Here is a 20,972-nt window from a genome sequence, read left to right as displayed (position 1 = left end):
AGGTTAGTGCAGTGATTGAAGAAAGTATATCTGGCTCGGCTGCGGAATTTATCGGTTTCGCCTTCGGCTCACTCTACATATACATTCTATAAAATATCTTATAAATAAGAATAGCTTCAAAAAACCACTACTTAACATAATGCAATCCAATACTGCACAGAAGTGTTATGTGTCATTTTCCAACATTAGCATCAGAGTAACAAACTCCAAAATTCTTTTTTTCATATTTGATTTGATTTATATTGTGGATTGTAAGATTTTGTATGAAGAAAACGCTCCTCAAGTTGACAATATCGATTGTAACAAGATATGTTAATGTATTAACGGTTTGTTTGTTTTGTCTGTGATCATTTTTCAGTTACATTACATTACAGGCATTTTTTAATGTTCATACAAAAATGACCATGGACAGCTTATTTTCTTGGAAATACACTACATGCAAATATTGCGGGTGCTTTTATTTGATCAAAGGACAGTATATAATTTAACTCCAAACGCTATTCACACAATTTGACCTAAACATATTCATACATTTCATTCCAGATGTAAATGAGTGTAGTTCCGGCACAGCGAGATGTAGTCACACATGTACTAACACACAAGGCTCATTCACATGTTCCTGTAGAAGCGGCCTTTCTTTATCGAGCGACGGCAGATCATGTTCAGGTTTGTTTCCACAACAAATTAAAATGTGAAATTAAATGTATTTGTATGGTGCGCCTGTGCTGTTTTGTTGTTTTATTTGTCTCTCTTTTAGTGTGTGTTAGGCCTTAAAATTGTGCCTTTAAACAGGGCCTTGGTAAAATATTAAACTACTGGGCTTTATCATGTACTTTACGTTTTATCATATTTTGAAATAATAATAGTAAAGTTTATTTAAGTTTAATAACAATAACTGCTTCACGACTGCGTCGCTTACAAACATAACCAGAATAAAGCAACCACTTTGCACTTTGCATCACTTGAGTTAATTCTCAAGCCAATCTACTATTCAAATTTGAATGAAAACTTGGCTGACAAAGCATTAAATTAACAATTAATCATCCAATACCAGGCCCCAATATCACCAAAATACTCAAGACAAATCTCAATCTCAGTCTCAACTTTTTTTTATCAAATTGCAGCATCATATGATTCACAATTGTAAATGGTTTTACCCCTTTAAAATCGCATTCTTTCATTCATTATGTTGATGTAAAAAATATGGTCAATATTATATAGAAAAAAAAATTGTGAGCAAAAATTGTACTTAAGTCGGATTTATTATTTTTAAGTTTTACTCAATTACCTTTTGTGCTGTAGAAATATATTTTTTAGAATATTGAGAAATCATGTTACTCAACATAATGCATGTGAGAATGTGCTTTTAAAAATAGTAAAATATTAGTCATTTTTAATAATGTCATACTGTAATGTGGAAGAATGAGTTGAGATTGAGATTGAGATTTGACTTAAGTATTTTCGTGATATTGGGGTCAGATGTTTAGTTTGATTGATTAAAAATATATTCGAGCTGTATGATTTGAATGAAAATGTTCGTAATCAAGTCTTTTTTTATCAAGTTAAATCTAACTATGATAATAGTATATTGCATTCCAGATATAAACGAGTGTAGTTCCGGCAGAGTGACATGTCATCACATATGTACTAACACAAACGGCTCATTCACATGTTCGTGCAGAGGCGGCTATAGTTTATCGAGCGACGCCCGGACATGTTTGGGTATTAGCTTAATCATCTATTTGCTTATTTCGATTGATGTGTACTCGTCAGCTGAGAGTTTTTTTTTGCCATTTTAAGACCAACACACTTCCAATAAATAACTTATGAATACTTTCCAAGGATTCAGGTCACTGATGTTTATTCACAAACGAGTATCACCATTACCGATGTAACAATTTTTAGAATATCGTGAAGCCTTTCATGTGGCCATATTATGAAATTATACAATTTGAAATAAATATTTCGATATAATGATAAGCACCGGGTTTCCCTATGAAAGCATTTTAAAATCCAAGCCAAGGGTTTTCCTTAATTTTTACGGCTTCCCGACAATACACTCGGAGGTAGTACATTTATTGACTATACTGACGATTTTAATATATTGAGGAGAGGTTGACTGGGTGGGATGCGGTTTCTCTGGAACATATTCGAAATAGGACACAATCAGCATCCGTTTGAAGTAAACGTATTTGACTCTACATTCCAGACATTGATGAGTGTAGTTCCGGCACAGCTAGATGTAATCACACATGTGCCAACACACAAGGGTCATTCACATGTTCCTGTACAAGCGGCTATAGTTTAGCAAGCGACGGCATAACATGTTCAGGTTTGTGTTCTATTGGTATCACACACTGTATTTTTATTGTTATCCGAGATCCCCGTCTTAAATAGGATTGTTCTCCAACTGATATATTGAAGGAATATCATATTTGAATAATCCTACGCCCTAATACATAGAGGTTTTCCTTACTCCATGTGACAATTCAAATTTGACTGGCATGCGATTGAGCAAAACAATACTCAAATTGACAATCTAACTATACAACTATTGCTTTAATTGATGTCCATAAAACAAAGCAGAATGGTTAATGTACCCCTTACGACTGATGTGAGCATTGGCGATTTCTCTTGTGGCTTTCTTGTTCTACAATGAATGCAGTTCAGCCTGTCTGAATATTTAGGTCGTTATTTTTGGAAGAAAGCTTCCTCGGCGGGCTAATAATACTACTATTTTGGCTCCTTAGTTCTAATATCTAAATGTAATTTAGTGTAACACAATGGCCCCCGCCAATATTGATTGACATCTTTTAATGTCATCATTCCTTTCTTTAGCTACTAAATGGTCAAAATGCAATATCGCTACCAGGTGACGATTAGATATTCTGAGAATATATGGAACAGTTAATTGCTTCAGCATATGCTAAAGATAACATGCATGATAATTATCAAAGGATCTGCCTTTTGCTATACTAATACGTTAATTGGTACCATCAAAGATCAGTCGGCTACGGCTAAGGTCAACCGCTAATGTATATTTTAAGTACTGTCCAGAAATAAGTTTAATTACCTTGTTTACTAAAATTCTATTAAGGGGGTTTGGTCTAGTTAATTTTGACGTCACTGAAACCATTGATTGACAAGCTCCTTTTCGTGACACTAGCCAGTAAAATACTTTGGTAATTATCACGTGAGATTTAATGTATCACGCGATTTCGTTAAACTATTAAGGGGAATTAGGAAACACTCTTGAATGGTCAACTACAATTGGGGCCAATAAGGGAGTATAAAACCTTTTATGGGGAGTTCGAAGGGTAGTCTGCTAATTCTAATTAAGATCTGAGAGACAGCCTGCTCTCGAGTAATAGTTCAAACTAATTGACAATTGATGAATAAATAATTGCATGCAATGTTTTATCGGACGTGGTTGTTTTTGACTTTATAAATATACGATTGAACGGCTTAGTGTATAGGACGCGGTTTGGAGTGAGGGTGCTACAATTTAGTACATAAAATCCTATCGTCAAATAACGCGTGTGTAGCCCAATCTATAACTCTCTCTTGTTTTAAATGTTTATACTGATCTTTTATTCCTGATATTTTCTTGTTGTGAGTGTTAGCGTCTGGTAATGGTCTTTTAGCGGATGCAGTGTTATATCTGAACCAATCATTGAATACAAAATCCATGCTTCATGTATGAGCTGTGATCCCAACAATTATTGAAACATATAATTTTCCTTCTAACGCTTTTTCCACACATGATCTAACCATATTCATACATATCATTCCAGATGTAAATGAGTGTAATTCTGGCACAGCGAAATGTAATCACATCTGTACCAACACACAAGGCTCATTCACATGTACCTGTAGAAACGGATATCGTTTATCGAGCGACGAACGAATGTGTTCTGGTTTGTTCCCACTGAAAATAGTTTTGCACTACTCTGTTATTCAAAGCAGAAGGTTTGCTTGCCACAAGTAAATTGAATAAGGAATGAAATATACATTGCAAATGGTCATGTTATGTTGTGGCTTTGTTCACAGACTCAGTTAGGCAACACAATGTACATGAACATTAATCTTAATCTGTCAGCCGGTCAATTAAGCATTTTTAACACTATTTAGTTTATTAAGGATGAAAGGCAACATACATACAGTATATTAAGTTATATTCATTGATTAGCATTTACTGATTTATCTTATTTCCATGTAATCTTTGATCGTTGTTTTTAGCATTGTGTGTCTTTCGTTAAATGTATGTTTGTTCTTGATACGTGTGCCTAAAAGATAAACGTTAACGTTTTGGCTGCTGGTCCTTGAGGGTGCCATTGGTCTGACTTTACTAAACGTTTATAGCCGCATTCTTAACCAGATTTAAACAAAAGTGGTTCTGGCAGCGCGAAATGTAGACACACTTGTTTAACACACAGGGTTCATATAGTTGTTTTTGTAAAAGCAACTACCGTTAACCGAGCGACGGCAAAAGTTGTTTAGGATTTTCCAAATTAGTAGGACAACCCGTTCTTAAGTGGAAAGCCCGACATTTACTAAATGTTGATGCAGGGCGTGTCTGTTCTATTGTATTTGACGATGCATGTTTCCCTTTTATGGAATGTTATCTTAGGTGGTCATAGCCTTGAGCTTCTACACAGGGTCTGCGTTACAATGTTAGCTTCTTAAACTGTCAATGTAGTTGTCATTGTATTATTTATTCAGATTAAGTTTACGGTCACTAATATTCCTCCGTTAACTCCGACCTTTCAAAGATTGTATCACCAACATTGATTGTGATGCATGTATGTCCTGTCTGTGTTGTTTTGTAGTGTTAAACGTTGTATTCCTCTCGTTAATTGTGTGTTAGGGATTGAGCCTTTAAACAGAGCTTTCGTGAAAAGTAAAACTACTTGGCTTGTCCGTGTACTTTACATTGTATGGTATTTTAAAATAGATCTAGTAAAACGAGTTTAATAGGATTAACTACACCACAACTGTTTTGCTAACAAACATTGACAGGTAACAGCATAAAGTTAGCACATCGCACTGATAACACAGTTAATTACCAAACCAAGTTACTATTTCAATCTGAGCTAAAATTATGCTGACATGTTTCGAAAAAACACAATTAGCATCAGATTGGATATTTTATCATCCAAAATCTAATGTTAGCTTAATTGTTAAAAAACAAAGCCGACCAGTACGAGTTTAACTTCAATGTTCAAAACCAAATTAGAAATTATCTCAATAAAACTCTCAAATCAGATTTCAATGGTAAAAAAGAAAAAAAAACAGGTCCTAACATCATAAATTTATCAAGTTTAATCTAACCATATCCATGGTTTGCATTCCAGATATAAACGAGTGTAGTTCCGGCACAGCGACATGTCATCACACATGTACTAACACAAACGGCTCATTTACATGTTCGTGTAGAGGCGGCTATAGTTTATCGAGCGACAACCGGACATGTTTGGGTATTAGCTTAATTATCTATTTGCTTATTTCGATTGATGTGTAATCGTCAGCTGAGAGTTCTTTTACCATTTTAGGACCAATACACTTCCAATTCATTAACCAATGAATACTTTCTACGGATTCACGTCGCCGATGTTCATTTACAAACGAGTATCTCCATGACCCATATAATAATTTTAAGAATAACGTGATGCTTTTCAGGTGGCCATGTAACAAAGTTATATAATTAAAAACAAATATTTTGATACAACGATACGCACTTGGTTTCCCTATGAAAGCGTTTTAAATCCAAGCCAAGGGTTTTCCCTAATTGTTCACGGTTTTCCAACAACTCACTCCGAGGTGGCTCGTACATTGACTATAATGACGATTTGAATATATTAAGGAGAGATTGACTGGATGGCATTCGGTTTCTAAGAAAATATTCCAAATAGGACACAATCAGTGAACAACTGAACATCCAGGTTATAATTGCTCGGGTAGCAGTTATTAAGGATACTAAAAAACGCATTTCTTCGGGGGGGGGGGGGCACACGTATTCCGAATCTGCATCTGAACTGAAAGACAATTAACGAGCTTTAACAAATGGAAAATATGTACATACACACAAGGCTCATTCAACTGCTCATGTAAAAGCTGCTATAGTTTATCGCGCGACGGCCGGACATGCTCTGGTACCTGCTTTAAATTTATATTTTATTTACGATAAATATGCACTCTTCCATTACAATGACTAAAGAACACCTTTTTACAAATTAACGTCACCGAAGTTTATAGACTTGAGTATCTCAATTCCCCATGTAATAAGTGTAAGAAATACCCGCGACTTTTTCAGGTTGGCATGTAAACAAATAATGTAATTTTAATAAAACAAAATCGATAAAACGATACGTAATGTATTTCCCTATGGAAATATATAGCCAAGCCAACGTTTTTTCCTTGACTTGTTCACGGTTTTAACGGAGACAATCCGTTGTAGCACTCTCAAAAGTCTTTAATGACCATTTCAATGAGACGCTGAACTAGATACCAGAATATAAAATTATTAAGATTGCATTAAACTTATTCCCCTGATATAAGCATATTTGTATCATACATTTTAGACATTGACGAGTGTAGTTCTGGCACAGCAAGCTGTAACCACACATGTACCAACACACAAGGTTCATTCATATGTTCCTGTAGAAGCGGCTATAGTTTATCGAGCGACGGCATAACATGTTCAGGTTTGTTTTCAAGTGTTATCACACACTGTTTTTGTACTGTAGTTTAATATTCCCATCTTAAAATATGACTGTTTTCCAACTGACATATTGAATGAATATCACACTTCAATTATCCTACGCCCTAATACATATAGAGTGTTTTATTACTCCAAGTTAAAATTCAAATTTGAATGTTATGCGATTGACACTTTTGAGCAAAACAGTACTCAAATTTACAATGTAACTATTGAACTATTCCATTAATGGATGTCCATAAAACAAAGCAGTATGGTTAAAATACCTTTTTCGAGATGTACTCACATATGTATCAACGCACAAGGGTCATTTACATGCTCCTGTATAATCGGCTATACTTCATCGAGCGATGGCAGAACATGTTCTGGTTTGTTGTCAATTAGTTTCAAAAACTAATTTGTGATGTTTACTAACGTTGCCAAATTGGATTTTTTTACAACTGACACATTACTGGAGCATCATACTTGAGTATCCTAAGCACTAATAAACATAATTCATTTTCACAACCCGTGACAATTCTACATTGAGTGCAGTTCAGCTAACACCTTTAAATAAAACAATCATCAACTTAATTCTATGAACATAGAAGAATTCCATAAATGAATGGCCACAAAACAAAGTAGATGGATGCATTACATTTTTCGGTTGAATTGAGTGTTTGCTATTTCCAGTGTGGCGTTCTGGTTCCACAATGAATGCTTTTATGAAAGTATAGCTCGGCTGAAGTTTAGATCGTCATTTTTCGAAGAAAGCTTTATCGGGAGGCTTAAACTTTTATTTTTGCTCTAATAAAAAGGCTGTTCGTGGTACTTAACAAACTTTATACAACGGTTGCCATTATCACGTGTGCGGCAACTACTTTTTTACACTCTGGTTTATAATGTTATACAGTTAATTTATGTCACAATATTGTATCTGAGGTAACCGATTTCGTCCGATCATAGTCTTTGTGTCGATGCAGTGTCATCTATAAACCTTTGATTCAATGTAAAATCCATACTTCATATAAAAACGTTGAACCTAATAATTTATACCATTTGACACATTTATAGTCTGCCTGTGTTGTCTGGGATCTTTAGAACAGTTACATTACAAAACAGGTAATTTTTAGAAAAAATATGATCAGAAAAAATGGACAACTGATAATCTTGGAAATACACATAAGACCAGAATTGTATAAGCTTTTATATTATCAAATGACAGAAAGCTGCAATGGAAATCCCAATGTTTATCCACACAATTTGATTTAATCATAATCGTATTCGTACATGTCATTCCAGATGTTAATGAGTGTATTTCCGACACAGCGAGATGTACTCACACATGTACTAACACACAAGGTTCATTCAAATGTTCATGCAGAAGCGGGTATCGTTTATCAAGCGACGGCAGAACGTGTTCAGGTTCGTTACCACACAATAACCATATGTGATGATTAGATCTATATTTGCTGTAGTCTTTTATCAATAGCAGTACGTTAGTGAAGTAATTAAGGAATAAATTATACAACGGAAATAGTCATGTTAATTTGTATTTCTGTGACAAAACAGTATTTAAAATATTCGGTTAGGCAACACGATTGACACTTCTTTGAACATTTTTTTAATTATGTCCAATGGTCAGTTTAACATCTTAAGTATATTTCAAATGAAGCGCAACATTCATACATTATATAAATTTAAAGTTGTTAACAAACTGTTACTGATATCTGCTATCTGTCATTGATACGTGTGGATATTTAAAAGATAAATGTTAACGTTTTGTCTGCTGGTCCTCGAATGTTCCATCGTATAATTCTTCTAACTATACAATCCTGTATAGACACATTCTTGTCCAGATATGAACAAGTATAGTTCCGGCAAAGCGAAATATAGTCACACATGTACAACACACAAGGTTCATTCAGTTGTTCTTGTAAAAGCGACTAACGTTTAACGAGCCACGGCAAAAATTGTTCGGGTTCAAATAAGTATGACAACCTGTTCCAAGGTGTTTTGTATGTTTCCCTTTTAAGGTATATTATCTTAGGCCTTAGCCGTGTGGTATTTAACAGGGTATGTGTTACATTTTAGCTTATTGGACTGTCCATCTATTTGCCGTTGTATTATTTGTCAGCTCACGGTCTTCAATTTTTCTAAGTCATCTGCGTTTTCTCTTTCGACCTTTCGAAGTTTGTAAAACCAACATTTATAAGTATATGTTATATTAATGCATGTGTGGTCTGCCTGTGTTAGTTTGTAAGTTGTTTGTTGCTCGTCTAGTGAGTGATAGTTCTTAGACTTCTGCCTTTATACAGGTTATTTGTAATACAGGGTATTTGTAAAATGTTTGACGTCTGGGCTTGTCCATGTTGATTACATCATATCATATCTTCAAATAATTCCAGTATTGAAAGTTTTATAATATTTAACTCTCTATTCCATACGAACATTGACCCATTGAAGCAGTATGATTTGAATAAAACTGTTTAGAATCAAATTAAAAACTACTTAAACTAGCTCTCTTATCAGATTCAAATTGAATCAAATAATATAAAAATATTCTTACATCTTACATATATCAAGTTTAATCTAACCACACATACATATGGCTCATTCATTTTCTCCTGCAGGATCGGCTATACTCTAAGTAGCGACGAAAGATATTGTTATGGTTCTGCATCTCGGGTTTTACAGTAAAATTTACCAGTTGGGCATGAACTAATATTAAATGCAATGGATTGACCCAATTCTACTTATATTTGATAATAATTACAACATTGATGTAATGTAACATTTTTACAGTAAAGACCATTCAATATAAAATACGCAAAGTCAATGTTCCATATTTATAATAGTTGCAGGTGTCAGAGTAATCTTAAAAATGAATATTATGACAATATGTGAGCAGTTTTATTAATGATAATAGATGATGATGAATGCAATGAAAACATTAACTGGTGTGCTCACAATTGTGCAAACGAAGAAAGGATATCTAACTGCTCCTGCAGAACAGAATATCGGCTGCACAGAACAAATCACACTTGTGCAGTAAAGTTCACCGTTTTGAGAAAAAAATAATGTAATGTGGTTATTTTAGAATGAAACTTCAGGGACAATCCCATTAGCTGAATAATTGAGGATGCTACATTTTAAAGGGACTAGACACCATATGGGCCCATAATCGGTTATAAAGGTTTTCCTAAAAGCAAGCCTAGACTTATCAATGCGAGCTAGTATGAGGCCGATATGTGGTTGACAAACACAGTAGTTTTGCATTGGAAAAGTAATCAAAAACTACGATGTAGATACATCAGTAAGTAAGATTCAATTCAATGTCCACAACGTTACATATTTTATGCAAGTTTTTGATATTTGTTTTCTTGCAATGGTATTATTCGGTGTCTAGTACTTTGAAAGGCAAATTATCAAAGTCCAGCAGACACTAAACGAGAACGTTTAACACAAAATAACCATACGACCTTACTTTTTATTCTGTATTTTTAGATATTAACGAATGCGTTTTCGAAACACATGAGTGTGAACAAATCTGTACAAACGAAAATGGTACGTACAAGTGTTCCTGCAGCCCAGGGTACATTCTGGATACAGACGGAAGATGTGTTGGTGCGTAAACTGTCTTTTATATATTTTCAATGGTCAGTATGCATTTGTACCAAAATAAAAAAAAATAAAAAAAAAAACTTGCCTAGTGTTGATTTGTTAAAAACACAGAGAACTTTACAAAATGAATGGTTTATTTATTTATCTGTTTCGATATTGAACAAACATACTGCTTTTGATCCGTTTATACATGTTTAGCCGTTTGAGGAGGTTTGCACATTTTACGAGGAAATATTTTATCTATTTTGCAAAGTGCGCAAGATTAGGAATAGTGACGGGTACATAAATGCTTACCGCTATCAAAATATCGATGTATTTTGGCTTTGTTGTAATTGTTTTTTTAATTGTAAAAAGCTATTTGTGTTTTTAAATCAATATTGTCCAATTTCTTTCTTAAAAAGTCAAAACATAATTTAATTTAAAAGTAAAAAATATATTGTCAAAAAACTTTTGTTTGAATGAAATGGTATTGAAACATTTGTTCAACGGCTTTAGACCACTAAAACATGACGCAAATTCTGCCAAACTGACCGCGCAAAGAGTTTACCTCACATCTCAATGTACTAAAATGAAATTGCGAATTATTTGAACGTTTAGCCTCTAACCCAATTTGTACTGTGGAAGCTCCTAAATGATAGACGGTAATAAAAACATTTACTTTTTATAATTTAAAAAAAAAATCTATTACATTCGAGACCCTCAATATGTTATCCTTGCTGGTGATCCTACTTCGGCCTTCGTTAACAGCGAACATCGACCCTCATACGAACCAGGCACCGGGATCGGCATATAGAGGGCCGGTTCCGGCATCTGGCTCATATATATATATATATGTTGATGTATTTTCAGAGGATATAAAGCCTACCAGTATGGTGTGGATAGTTTCTATGTCTACATCCGGAACACTAGTTGCTGTTTGCGTGGCTGTCATTGTGTTTTGCGCAAAAAGGAGGTAACGGGGAGTAACAATTATTTTATTGCGTTTATTGAATTGTTTTGAAAATCTTTGTTAGCATCTAATGTAAATGAACAAAAAAATATTATCTTGCATAGCAAATGTTCTTTGCTAATTGAAATTGTATTTTATCATATATTCAAAATATCGGATAGATACATATTGTAGCCAATTGATATCTCTTTTTACAGGTGCCGCTCAAGAGTTGAGACGAGGGTGGAAAATGGTATATCTAAAAGCAACAGTTTTATATTATTAATTCACTTTGTAAGAAGGCAACTAATTCAAATGCGATGTACATAGCCAAAATTGACGAATTATTACATAAATTAATGTATTTTTTTAGCATTTTTACAGAATAATCCAAACCGAAAATGACATATTGTCGTGAAAACTAAGTTTATTACCTAACTATGGAAGGGGATATCCGCCAGTTAATTCATGCTGCTTTGTGACATTTCTCATTTTAAATTGCAATTGCATTCGTCTAAATGGCAGGTGCCTTCATGCAATTGCTTCGTGCCTTTTTGTTATTGACAAAAACATTTGTCTATGTATACAACTTTAAGATGCCTTCACTTTATTGCTTAGTGTTAACGTCTAAACGACAAATGACATGTGTCAAGTTCTTACATTTAAATAACTAAATAACTAAATTGTGTACAAAACTACAACTTAACTATAAATACTGAATAACTAATAGTATTTATATACTGTAATAAGACCATTGAAAGCTAAATTAATATTCATCAATAGCAGTATGCATTTGTCAATAAGCATATAGACGCTAGACGAATGCATTTAGACAAACGCAACTAAACGAATGGAATTAGAAGGGAACCAGTAAATATTGGTATCCTGCGACAGCAATATTAAATGGGAATGGAAACCAAATGCTGCTACCCTTCTTATCCACGGGAGAGCACTCTCGCGACTTTTGCTTCGGTGGCAGTCAACAGTTTTCGTGCAGGAGCTGTCAAAAATATATCTAGAAGAGATCATGTATTAATAATATCTGTCATGTGTTCCCGTTCCGGATAGAAACATCCGACCCGAGGACACCTGCGTTGCCTGGTAACGAGGCTTGCCGAGTAACCGGCTACGCAGCGTGCCCGAGGGTCGGATGTTTCTATCCGGAACGGATACACATGATAGATATTTTTTCTAGCATACCTTAAATTACATTTTTTGTGAAGAAAATACATAAGAAAGCGCGTTTTTGTACATTTCACCAAAAAGCGCGTGCGATGATGTTTACTGACGTCATGACGCGCAGTAATTTGTATTCACTGCATACGTCAATAAGTTCTTTCGCTATCACGTCTTTTAATGGTTATTTTGTTCTGATTTTAAGGAATATTTTTTGTAAAGTTAATGTTAAAGGAACTCATCTATTGAAATCTCATAACTATGGTTACATTAAGTGTTTAATAAAATAAATTGAAAGTATTACGTCACAGCGCGTGACTCATCTGGCATGGGGGATGCCAGATGGAGTTTTCCAGCACGGCTGAAATCACCGGAAATGCCTATCCGGTGTGCTAGAAAACATTATCTGAAATTAAAAAAAATAATACTGCTTGATGCTATTTTCTGCTATTTTTTTCCTGGATGTTTTTATTCGGTACTGAGTTAGACACATATCCAAATTCTAATCTGCGTTTCGGCCTGAATTTAAAATGTGTTGTCTACTTGGCGGTGACCAATTGTCGATAGATAACATGTTTTGAAATTTCTAAGGCCATCCAACAAAACCTGGCGATTGATAGCACTATTCTCACACTTGGATTGTGTTTAATGGCCTCAGAAATTTCAAAACATGCATGTTATCCATCGAAAATTGGTCAAAATCTCACCCGGCTCGCAGACAACACATTTCAATTTCAGGTCGAAACGCAGATTAGAATTTGGATATGTGTCTAACTCAGTACCGAATAAAAACATCCAGGAAAAAATAATCAGCAGAAAAAAAGCATCTAGTAGTATTACATTTTTAGGTCCAGATAATGTCAGACATTACCTCTTCTAGATATAATTTTGGCAGCTCCTGCACGAAAACTTTCGACTGCTACCATCGCAAAAGTCGCGAGAGTGCTCTTCCATGGATAAGAAGGGTACCAGCATTTGGTTTCCATTCCCATCTAATATTGCTGTCGCAGGATACCAATATTTACTGGTTCCCTTCTAATTCCATTCATTTAGTTGCGTTCGTCTAAATGCATTCGGCTATCGTCTATATGCTTATTGGTAAATGCATACTGCTATGTTTGACTGATGAATATTTAAGTTAGCTTTTAATGGTCTTATTACATTATATAAATATTATTAGTAATACTATTAGGAGTTTAATTGTACTCTTGTATTTAATTAGTACACAATAGTCAATTAAAAGTAAAAACTTGACATCTGTCGTTTATCGTTGAGACGTAGACACTAAGCAATAACATGAAGGAAACTAAAAGTTGTACACATAGACACATGCGGTAGTCCATTACAAACACGACCGAAGCAATTGCATGAAGGCACTAACGATTTAAACGAATGCACTAGCAATTTAAAAAGAGAAATGTCATAATGCAGCATGCATTAACTGGCGGATAATCCCTTCCATACCTAACACCATCTGTTTTATGTTCAAACAATACATTAATCGTGATATAACGCGTTACGAGTATTGGAAATTCTATCAATCCCTGGCCACTGACTTCACGCCTTGTATGCCGCTAGCTTCACGGCGAATTATTTTATTCTCGTGGGGTTTTTGGTTATATTCGCCTTATATATAACTTTAATTCGTTTATAAATGTCTTAGTTTTTGGTTGAAAATGTTTAATTGCTGAACGATGCTAATTTGAGAAAAATGGAAAAGACATTTACTATGCTAAATATGCTTATGTGTTATAATTGGAATTCAATGATTTAATTCGTATCTTTTTTATTTTAGAACCTGTTTACTTCGAAAGCCTTCGGGGAACCGCTGATCAGACCTACGAGAACACTGAAAACCCATACAATTCTTTATCGGTCGTAGCTGAAAAGTGTGATGCTCTGGACAACTGCCAAGAGAACAAGAAAGTATCAACCTCATACACCATGGAAAATCCCATATACATCAACACTAAGATCATGTCATAATTATGTTCCTTTACTACATTATTAAAGCAGGGAAGGCACTCTATATTCTTTAACCGCATGGAGTTAGATGACATTCACATTGCTACAAACAGAAACTTTATTTATTTTCAGTTGTAATATACTAAAACTAATTAATACGCATTCAATTCATTCATAAATTATTTCTGTATTGTTTAATACACGCTATATGTGTCACATTTGAGCGATTGCTGTCAATGGTTAACTTATTTTGTACAACAAATGATCAATACATATACACAAAGTTGACAGATCTTTATTTTAACCACACATACTTATCCCAGAATATTCATCAAAGTATTTATAAAAAATCATGGAATGTATACTAACAATTGTTAAAATACTGCCAATTATAAAAAAAGACATATACGTATGGACAATCTTAGATATTATATTCTAGAAACGCACGGATAACAGATAACCACTATTTTCTACACAACATTTTACAACCGTTATTTCTATCTATTGTTTTAACTGTTTCAATATTTACTTATTTATTCTATGTTGATAATAAACCAACAGACGCGTGTGTTTTAACAAGCATTTAACTGCTTGGTGATAACCTCGTATTTTCTATTGGTTCATTCATATATTTTGAAAGCATTAAGAGCGCTTGAGATACAATTCAAATCCATACCAGTGACCTTCTTTGGGAAGATCTGAAGCATTTAATAACCCGTCAATATGTTGTATCTGCAACATGGTCGACAATAAATATCAAAAATAAATCCACATTTTATTTTTTTGACAGGATTTAAAGACAGTTACGAAAGTTCAGATTAAAACTATTATATAAAACTATAATGCACAATATATGCTTATCAAAATATATTATTTTGAAAATGTAAAAGCTGAATGTATTGTATTTTTATATCACCCATACCAAAATAATTGTTTCCAAAGTGTAAGCCATGAAATTTGTTCATATTACTCACAGGTCTGGCATAAAAGTGTCTCTTTCACCAAAAAAATAGCATTAAAACACTCAACAATAGACATCTGAACTGACCTTGTAAGTATAATATATTCGGAAAATAGTGATAAAATAACAATAAAACAAAAATAATTTTACACAGTCATTGTTAAAACAAGGTTCAGGTTTTCGAACGTTATCATGCACAATCTAGTAATGATATTTTTAAATCATATAGAACTTTTTTTAGTATTCTTATCAGTCACAACGAATTATGTTTATTATAAATAGATGGCAGGTCTGCAGCTCTATCTCGAAAAGATGTACTTTTTATGTATTAAAATGAATGATTTAGAAAATTAAGAAGCAAAATAAAGTTGAACAAGCCTTTGCAATTCTAAGGCAAATGTACTTTAAGATTAATTGTTGTTAAGGTGTCAGACTTCTAAACACTATACCATCATTAATGCAATGTGATTTTGTGGTGAAAGCGTCTATGTTCAACGAACGTTATTTTCCCGCTTTGTATCAAGAAGTAAATTTAAGTTCCTTTTGAATCATTTAGAAAACAATTCAAGCAGAACAAGAAAGTAATAAAAATTATTTTACTTTGAGAGAAAACGGTTACCAAGATTGGACAAGAAGGGATGTCATCCTCCCAGCAACTGGATGGTTGTCTCCAGCCGAGCATGTTGTGAAGTCATCAAAACGTTGTTGAATGATGTAAAAAAGAATAGTTTTTCGACGATTCGCGGTGGACTGGAGAAGAAATTTTATCTTTAGTGTAAGGAAATTTCTGATAAGGCAGATATTAAAGTGTTAAAAACGAAAGTCTTCAGTAATAATGTAAAACATGTTGTTTTTTTAGTTTTAAAATTGCAAGGAAGCGATCAATAATCTTACGAAATACCGTGGTTCTTCATGGTAATGTTCTAGTCTCTAACATGAACACGGCCGACGGCTCTGTCATATCGGTTGGTGAGTACATGGACCGTGTGTGGACCTAAGACAAAGACAAACACTCCGTAAATAACATCAATGACATCGATGTCGCCACAAATGTCACAGAAACCTCTGTATCGCCGGCGTTCACCGAGGAATCTACGGAAGGATTCCAAGAACTTGACACTTCAACGGTTTCGTAATAATTTGAGACCGCGGAAAAAAGATATCGCCAGCCTCAACATCCCTTCGCTGGACACATCATCAGATCCGTTGTCTGCAGTCAACCTTTACATCTGCCGGAAAGATAATACTCAACGACTAAAACTAAGTCTTGCAGAGTGCAAAGCTATGATGAACGCATAATGAACACATCGCAATGTGTTTCTTTACCCTCTGAACCGTTAACATTTTAAATAGATAGACTATTGACTTGGTTGCAGTTCATCAGGTAACGAGTGAACCTAGCTTGTTGGTGTTGTGTTTATATACGAGTTACTGTAGCACCACTATTTGGCAGCATAACGTGGTTTAATTTTTGATACGAAATACAGTATGTTTGGCATTTAAGATTAAACGAGATGTTTATTTCTCAGAAGAAAAACACTCCCAAAGCTTAATTATTTTAATTGAATAGATTGCTAATACTTGTTTGGTATATAAAGTTTTTGAACGAACAGCAAGACGGAAAGTAACAACCAGTACGAAAACAAAACTTTAAAAATGTACGTCGCACATAACAAGTTTGAGGTCATATGTACTTGTGACGTCGTCAGGGTTGAAGGGTATGAAAAAAACACTTCATAATTAAAAATCTACAAAAGCCTGATGAAAATAGCATTGATAAGACTTTCAGCGTTAAAAACAAATCAATCAAAATGTAACACTTTCTGGCAAAAAGCTTCAACTACTCGCATATAAAGAAACCAGGATGTTTATATGCCGTTGACATTTGCTCCTGCAAAAAACGCACACTTATATCATAGACGAAAAGGACAACAAATAACTTTAACAATACCCCTTTTCTGAGTATGTCTAACCAAGTAAATATTAGCTTAATGTAGACAATTCGGCATGATTAAAACAATGGATAAACAATGAAAAGTGCAATGCAGTAGTTAGTTTAAACATATTTATTGAGGAAAATAACACAAGACAACATATATACATCAATGAAAAACAAAGAATTTGATCGAAAGCATAGCTTATATAGATCATTTTCGTATGCATGTATACTTTACGAATCAGAAAAAGGTTGTCGCACAAAATATCATTTATTATATTTACCAAGAAGATGAATATGTCTAAAATAAATGTAGAAGAATAATGCTATTATGAAATTTAAGTATTGTAATAAATCAAACATAGAGCAAGTTTTAAGTTGAGCGGTACTACAAATGAATATTGCTATAGTAAAATGTAAATATTTTAGTAAGTCAAACATATAGATAAAATGAGTTAAGCGCTCATAATACAAAATTATTAGAAACAGTAGAAGATTGTGGGAATGATGTGTCTCAAAGTAAACAGATTAGATGAATTTCAACGCACACATAAGCTGTTTAGAGAGTTAGTACTCAAAGAAACCTCTTGGTAGAATCAATGTATGAGTAAACAATAGAAAAAAGCTGCGAGTTGACGGGATCAGTAAATCGAACGTTACCCTTTAGCAATAAGTCGAGCGTGATAGCTGTACCAGGGACGAGCAAATTTATTGACTCGAACATATCCTCTCTGTAGGAGGTATAAAGGGGACACAATAACATAAAATGGCGGACAGATTCAGAGACACCACAGAGACAAGCTTGTGAGGAAACAATATTCTTCCGGTAAAGATCATAATTAAGTAGACTACAACCTAGCCTAAGCCTAGTGTGATGGACTTGTAAACGCCTAGGTCCTGTGTTAAAATAATGAGGAACCTTAGGAGTATTACTAATCAGCCTTTTAAAACTTTGTATTGAGTCAGCGGACTTGAAACTTGAATCGAGAGTATTCCAAGCACGAATGGCAGACGGAACAAGAGAGTTATAGTATGGTGTGGATCTGCAATGTATAAGTGGAATATCCGAAGAGTTTCGAAGACTGTACCTAGGATCGGCTGGGCGTAAAGGAATGAGATTAACAAGGTATATAGGACTAATATTGGATTTGATTTTAAACATAAAAATAAGTTTGTGGTTGGTGCGGCGAACTGAAAGGGGCTGCCAGTTCAGGTCACTGTAAAGTTTATCAATAGAAACTAGCTTTGTTGCACCTGTGACGATTCTCGCAGCCTCGTGTTGTATTTTGTCAAGTTCCTGCTTTTCCCCTGCAGTGCAGTTGTCAAATATAATGTCGCCGTATTCAAGCAATGGTCGGATAAAGGTCATATAAATTGTCTCAAGGGTGAGACGATCAAGAGTAAACTTGAGCGAACGTAGAATATTAACACGGGACCATGCTTTGTCTTTGATATAATCAATATGGGCAGACCAGGAGCAGTCACTAGAAAGAAACATACCGAGGTGTTTATGGGAGGAAGTCTCTGAAATGTTATGGTTAAGCATAGTCAAAGGGGGATGTAGGGTTCGGTGGCGTTTCCTGGAAATCATCATTGAGTTGGTTTTCTGGGGATTAAAGGAGACTAACCAAGTATCGGCCCAACGGCTTATCTTCTGTAAGTCCGAGTTAAGAACAGAAGCAGTATTGTTAGGGGTATCGACTACCATAGATAGGCTAGTGTCATCAGCAAAAAGACTGATGTTAGCTTCGATGTCGCGAACAATGTCATTAATATAAATGATAAAGAGCAAGGGTCCTAAAATGGAACCTTGAGGAACACCTGCTTTAATGTAACGAAGGGAAGACGAAGAATTCTGAAGTATAACACGTTGTTTGCGGTGTTTTAGGTAACTACCAAGCCAGTGAAGCAAATGATCTCGGACGCCAATAGCATGCAATTTCGAACGAAGGCCTCTATGCCAGACACGGTCGAAGGCTTTACTTATATCACAAAATACGATACGCACCTCCTTACCGTTGTCAAGTGCTTCACAGAAGCTGTTATATATAAAAGATAGTTGATTCACAGTTGAATCACATGGTCGGAAGCCAGACTGAAAATTCGTCAATATATTGTTGTCTACAATATGGTTAAACAAGTGCTTATAGACTGCACGTTCAAAGACTTTGCCAAGTGAGTCAAGTAGAGATACAGGTCGATAATTAGCGACAAGATTAGACTCACCCTTCTTAAAGATAGGGCAAACATTAGCAATCTTCCAGGAATCAGGAAAGGATGGAATAGACATCGAATAATTGAAAATATCACTAAGTGGTTTTGCGAGGACGGCAGATAGTTCAATAAGAACACGATTATTAATCGTGTCTGGACCTACAGCTTTCCCTAGTGGCACAGAACGAAGGAGAGGCTCTATATCCGAGGGTCTAAAACCGACTGATGATAGTAGGGAGGATATATGGTAAGTCGGTGGTACAGGTTCACTGTTAGGCTCTGTGAGATGTGTTTGATTGGCGAAAAAAGTGTTGAAAGCATCAGCCTTATCTGCATTGCTATGAATAATACCAGATTCAACAACTAAAGGTGGAATCGAAAGAGAACCAGAGTTAGGGGACATGAATTGTTTAATGGTAGACCACCAGCCTTTGGAATGTTTCTTTTCGAGTAGAGATTTAGAGATAGAGTCAATATGCAAAGCCTTGGCTTCTCTAATTTTAGAAATAATAAGATTCCGTAGCTCTCCAAATTTCCTCCATGTAGATGGTATGTTTGACCTCTTCGCCTCTTTATATAAGCGTTTGCGACGACGAATGAGCCTCTTGATATCCGATGAAATCCATCTGGGTTCTTGAGGTCTGATTGTGATCATACGATTAGGTATATAGCGCTTGGCACCATCAAGAATAGTAGAAGTAAAACGAGAAACCCATGTATTAAGATCATTGGAGCGAATCAAGTCCCAATCAAAATCTTCGAGGTGTGCTCTAAATGTATTGTAATCACCACGGTCATACAGCCATACAAGACGACGATAAGAAATTAACTTTGGCTTACAAAACTTAAAGAAGACAAAAGTGGGACAGTGATAGCGAACTTGTTGATCAAACAAGGGATCTCCAACTTCACAGAGAAGCAAACTTCTAGTATTTTTTAAAAATACCAGGTCAATAATAGACGAAGAATGTTCGGTAAAATGAGTGGGCTCATCAATGCATTGGGTAAGACCATATTGCTGACATAAAGACACTATTTTAGGACTGATACAATATGGAGTAGCATTCAAGTTAAAATCACCCACCAAAACAATGTTAGAAATATCAGTGTTTACAGCCGTGTCAATAGACTCCTCAATACGTGAATCCAAGACAGCAGAAGTGTTTGGGTGTCGATAAAACAATCCAACAAGCATCTTCAAGTTAGGTTTAATAGCCAACTCGATCCAAATGCATTCAGTGTCCAGAACTTCTAGATCAAATCTCCTCTTATAAAATATATTTTCCTTGACATATAAAATAACACCTCCATAATTGTTGGTTGCCCGATCTTTGCGTTCAGGAGCCTGAAAATGTGGAAGAAGAATATTGTTGGTGTCAACTGACTGTGATAACCAAGTTTCCGAAAACGCTAAAACATCGAAGTCTAGAAGTTCAGCTTTGATTATGTCAAGTTTTGGTAATATGCTTTG

General features: G+C 34.8%; 1 protein-coding gene across 1 annotated transcript; it reads left to right on the top strand.

Annotated features, from left to right (window-relative positions):
• The first annotated feature begins 546 nt into the window (after positions 1 to 546).
• LOC128234474 (fibulin-5-like) lies at positions 547 to 16,408 on the top strand. Its single transcript, XM_052948737.1, has 11 exons — positions 547 to 666; positions 1,600 to 1,722; positions 2,210 to 2,332; positions 3,795 to 3,917; positions 5,355 to 5,477; positions 6,582 to 6,704; positions 8,000 to 8,122; positions 10,205 to 10,324; positions 11,171 to 11,273; positions 11,468 to 11,502; positions 14,221 to 16,408. The coding sequence occupies exons 4-11, from the start codon at positions 3,908 to 3,910 to the stop codon at positions 14,409 to 14,411; spliced, it is 828 nt and encodes a 275-aa protein (XP_052804697.1). The 5' UTR covers positions 547 to 666; positions 1,600 to 1,722; positions 2,210 to 2,332; positions 3,795 to 3,907; the 3' UTR covers positions 14,412 to 16,408.
• The last annotated feature ends 4,564 nt before the right edge of the window (positions 16,409 to 20,972 follow it).

Source organism: Mya arenaria, chromosome 5, assembly GCF_026914265.1.
Source record: "Mya arenaria isolate MELC-2E11 chromosome 5, ASM2691426v1".
Taxonomy (NCBI): Eukaryota; Metazoa; Mollusca; class Bivalvia; order Myida; family Myidae; genus Mya; species Mya arenaria.
This window is presented reverse-complemented; position numbering and strand designations above follow the sequence as displayed.

Bases quoted from the DNA above. Each gene is read 5' to 3' on its own strand.
- LOC128234474 (XM_052948737.1), top strand. The intron at 6,705-7,999 runs GTTTGTTTTCAA...ATGTCATTCCAG, and splicing joins CGACGGCATAACATGTTCAG to ATGTTAATGAGTGTATTTCC. The intron at 10,325-11,170 runs GTGCGTAAACTG...ATGTATTTTCAG, and splicing joins TACAGACGGAAGATGTGTTG to AGGATATAAAGCCTACCAGT.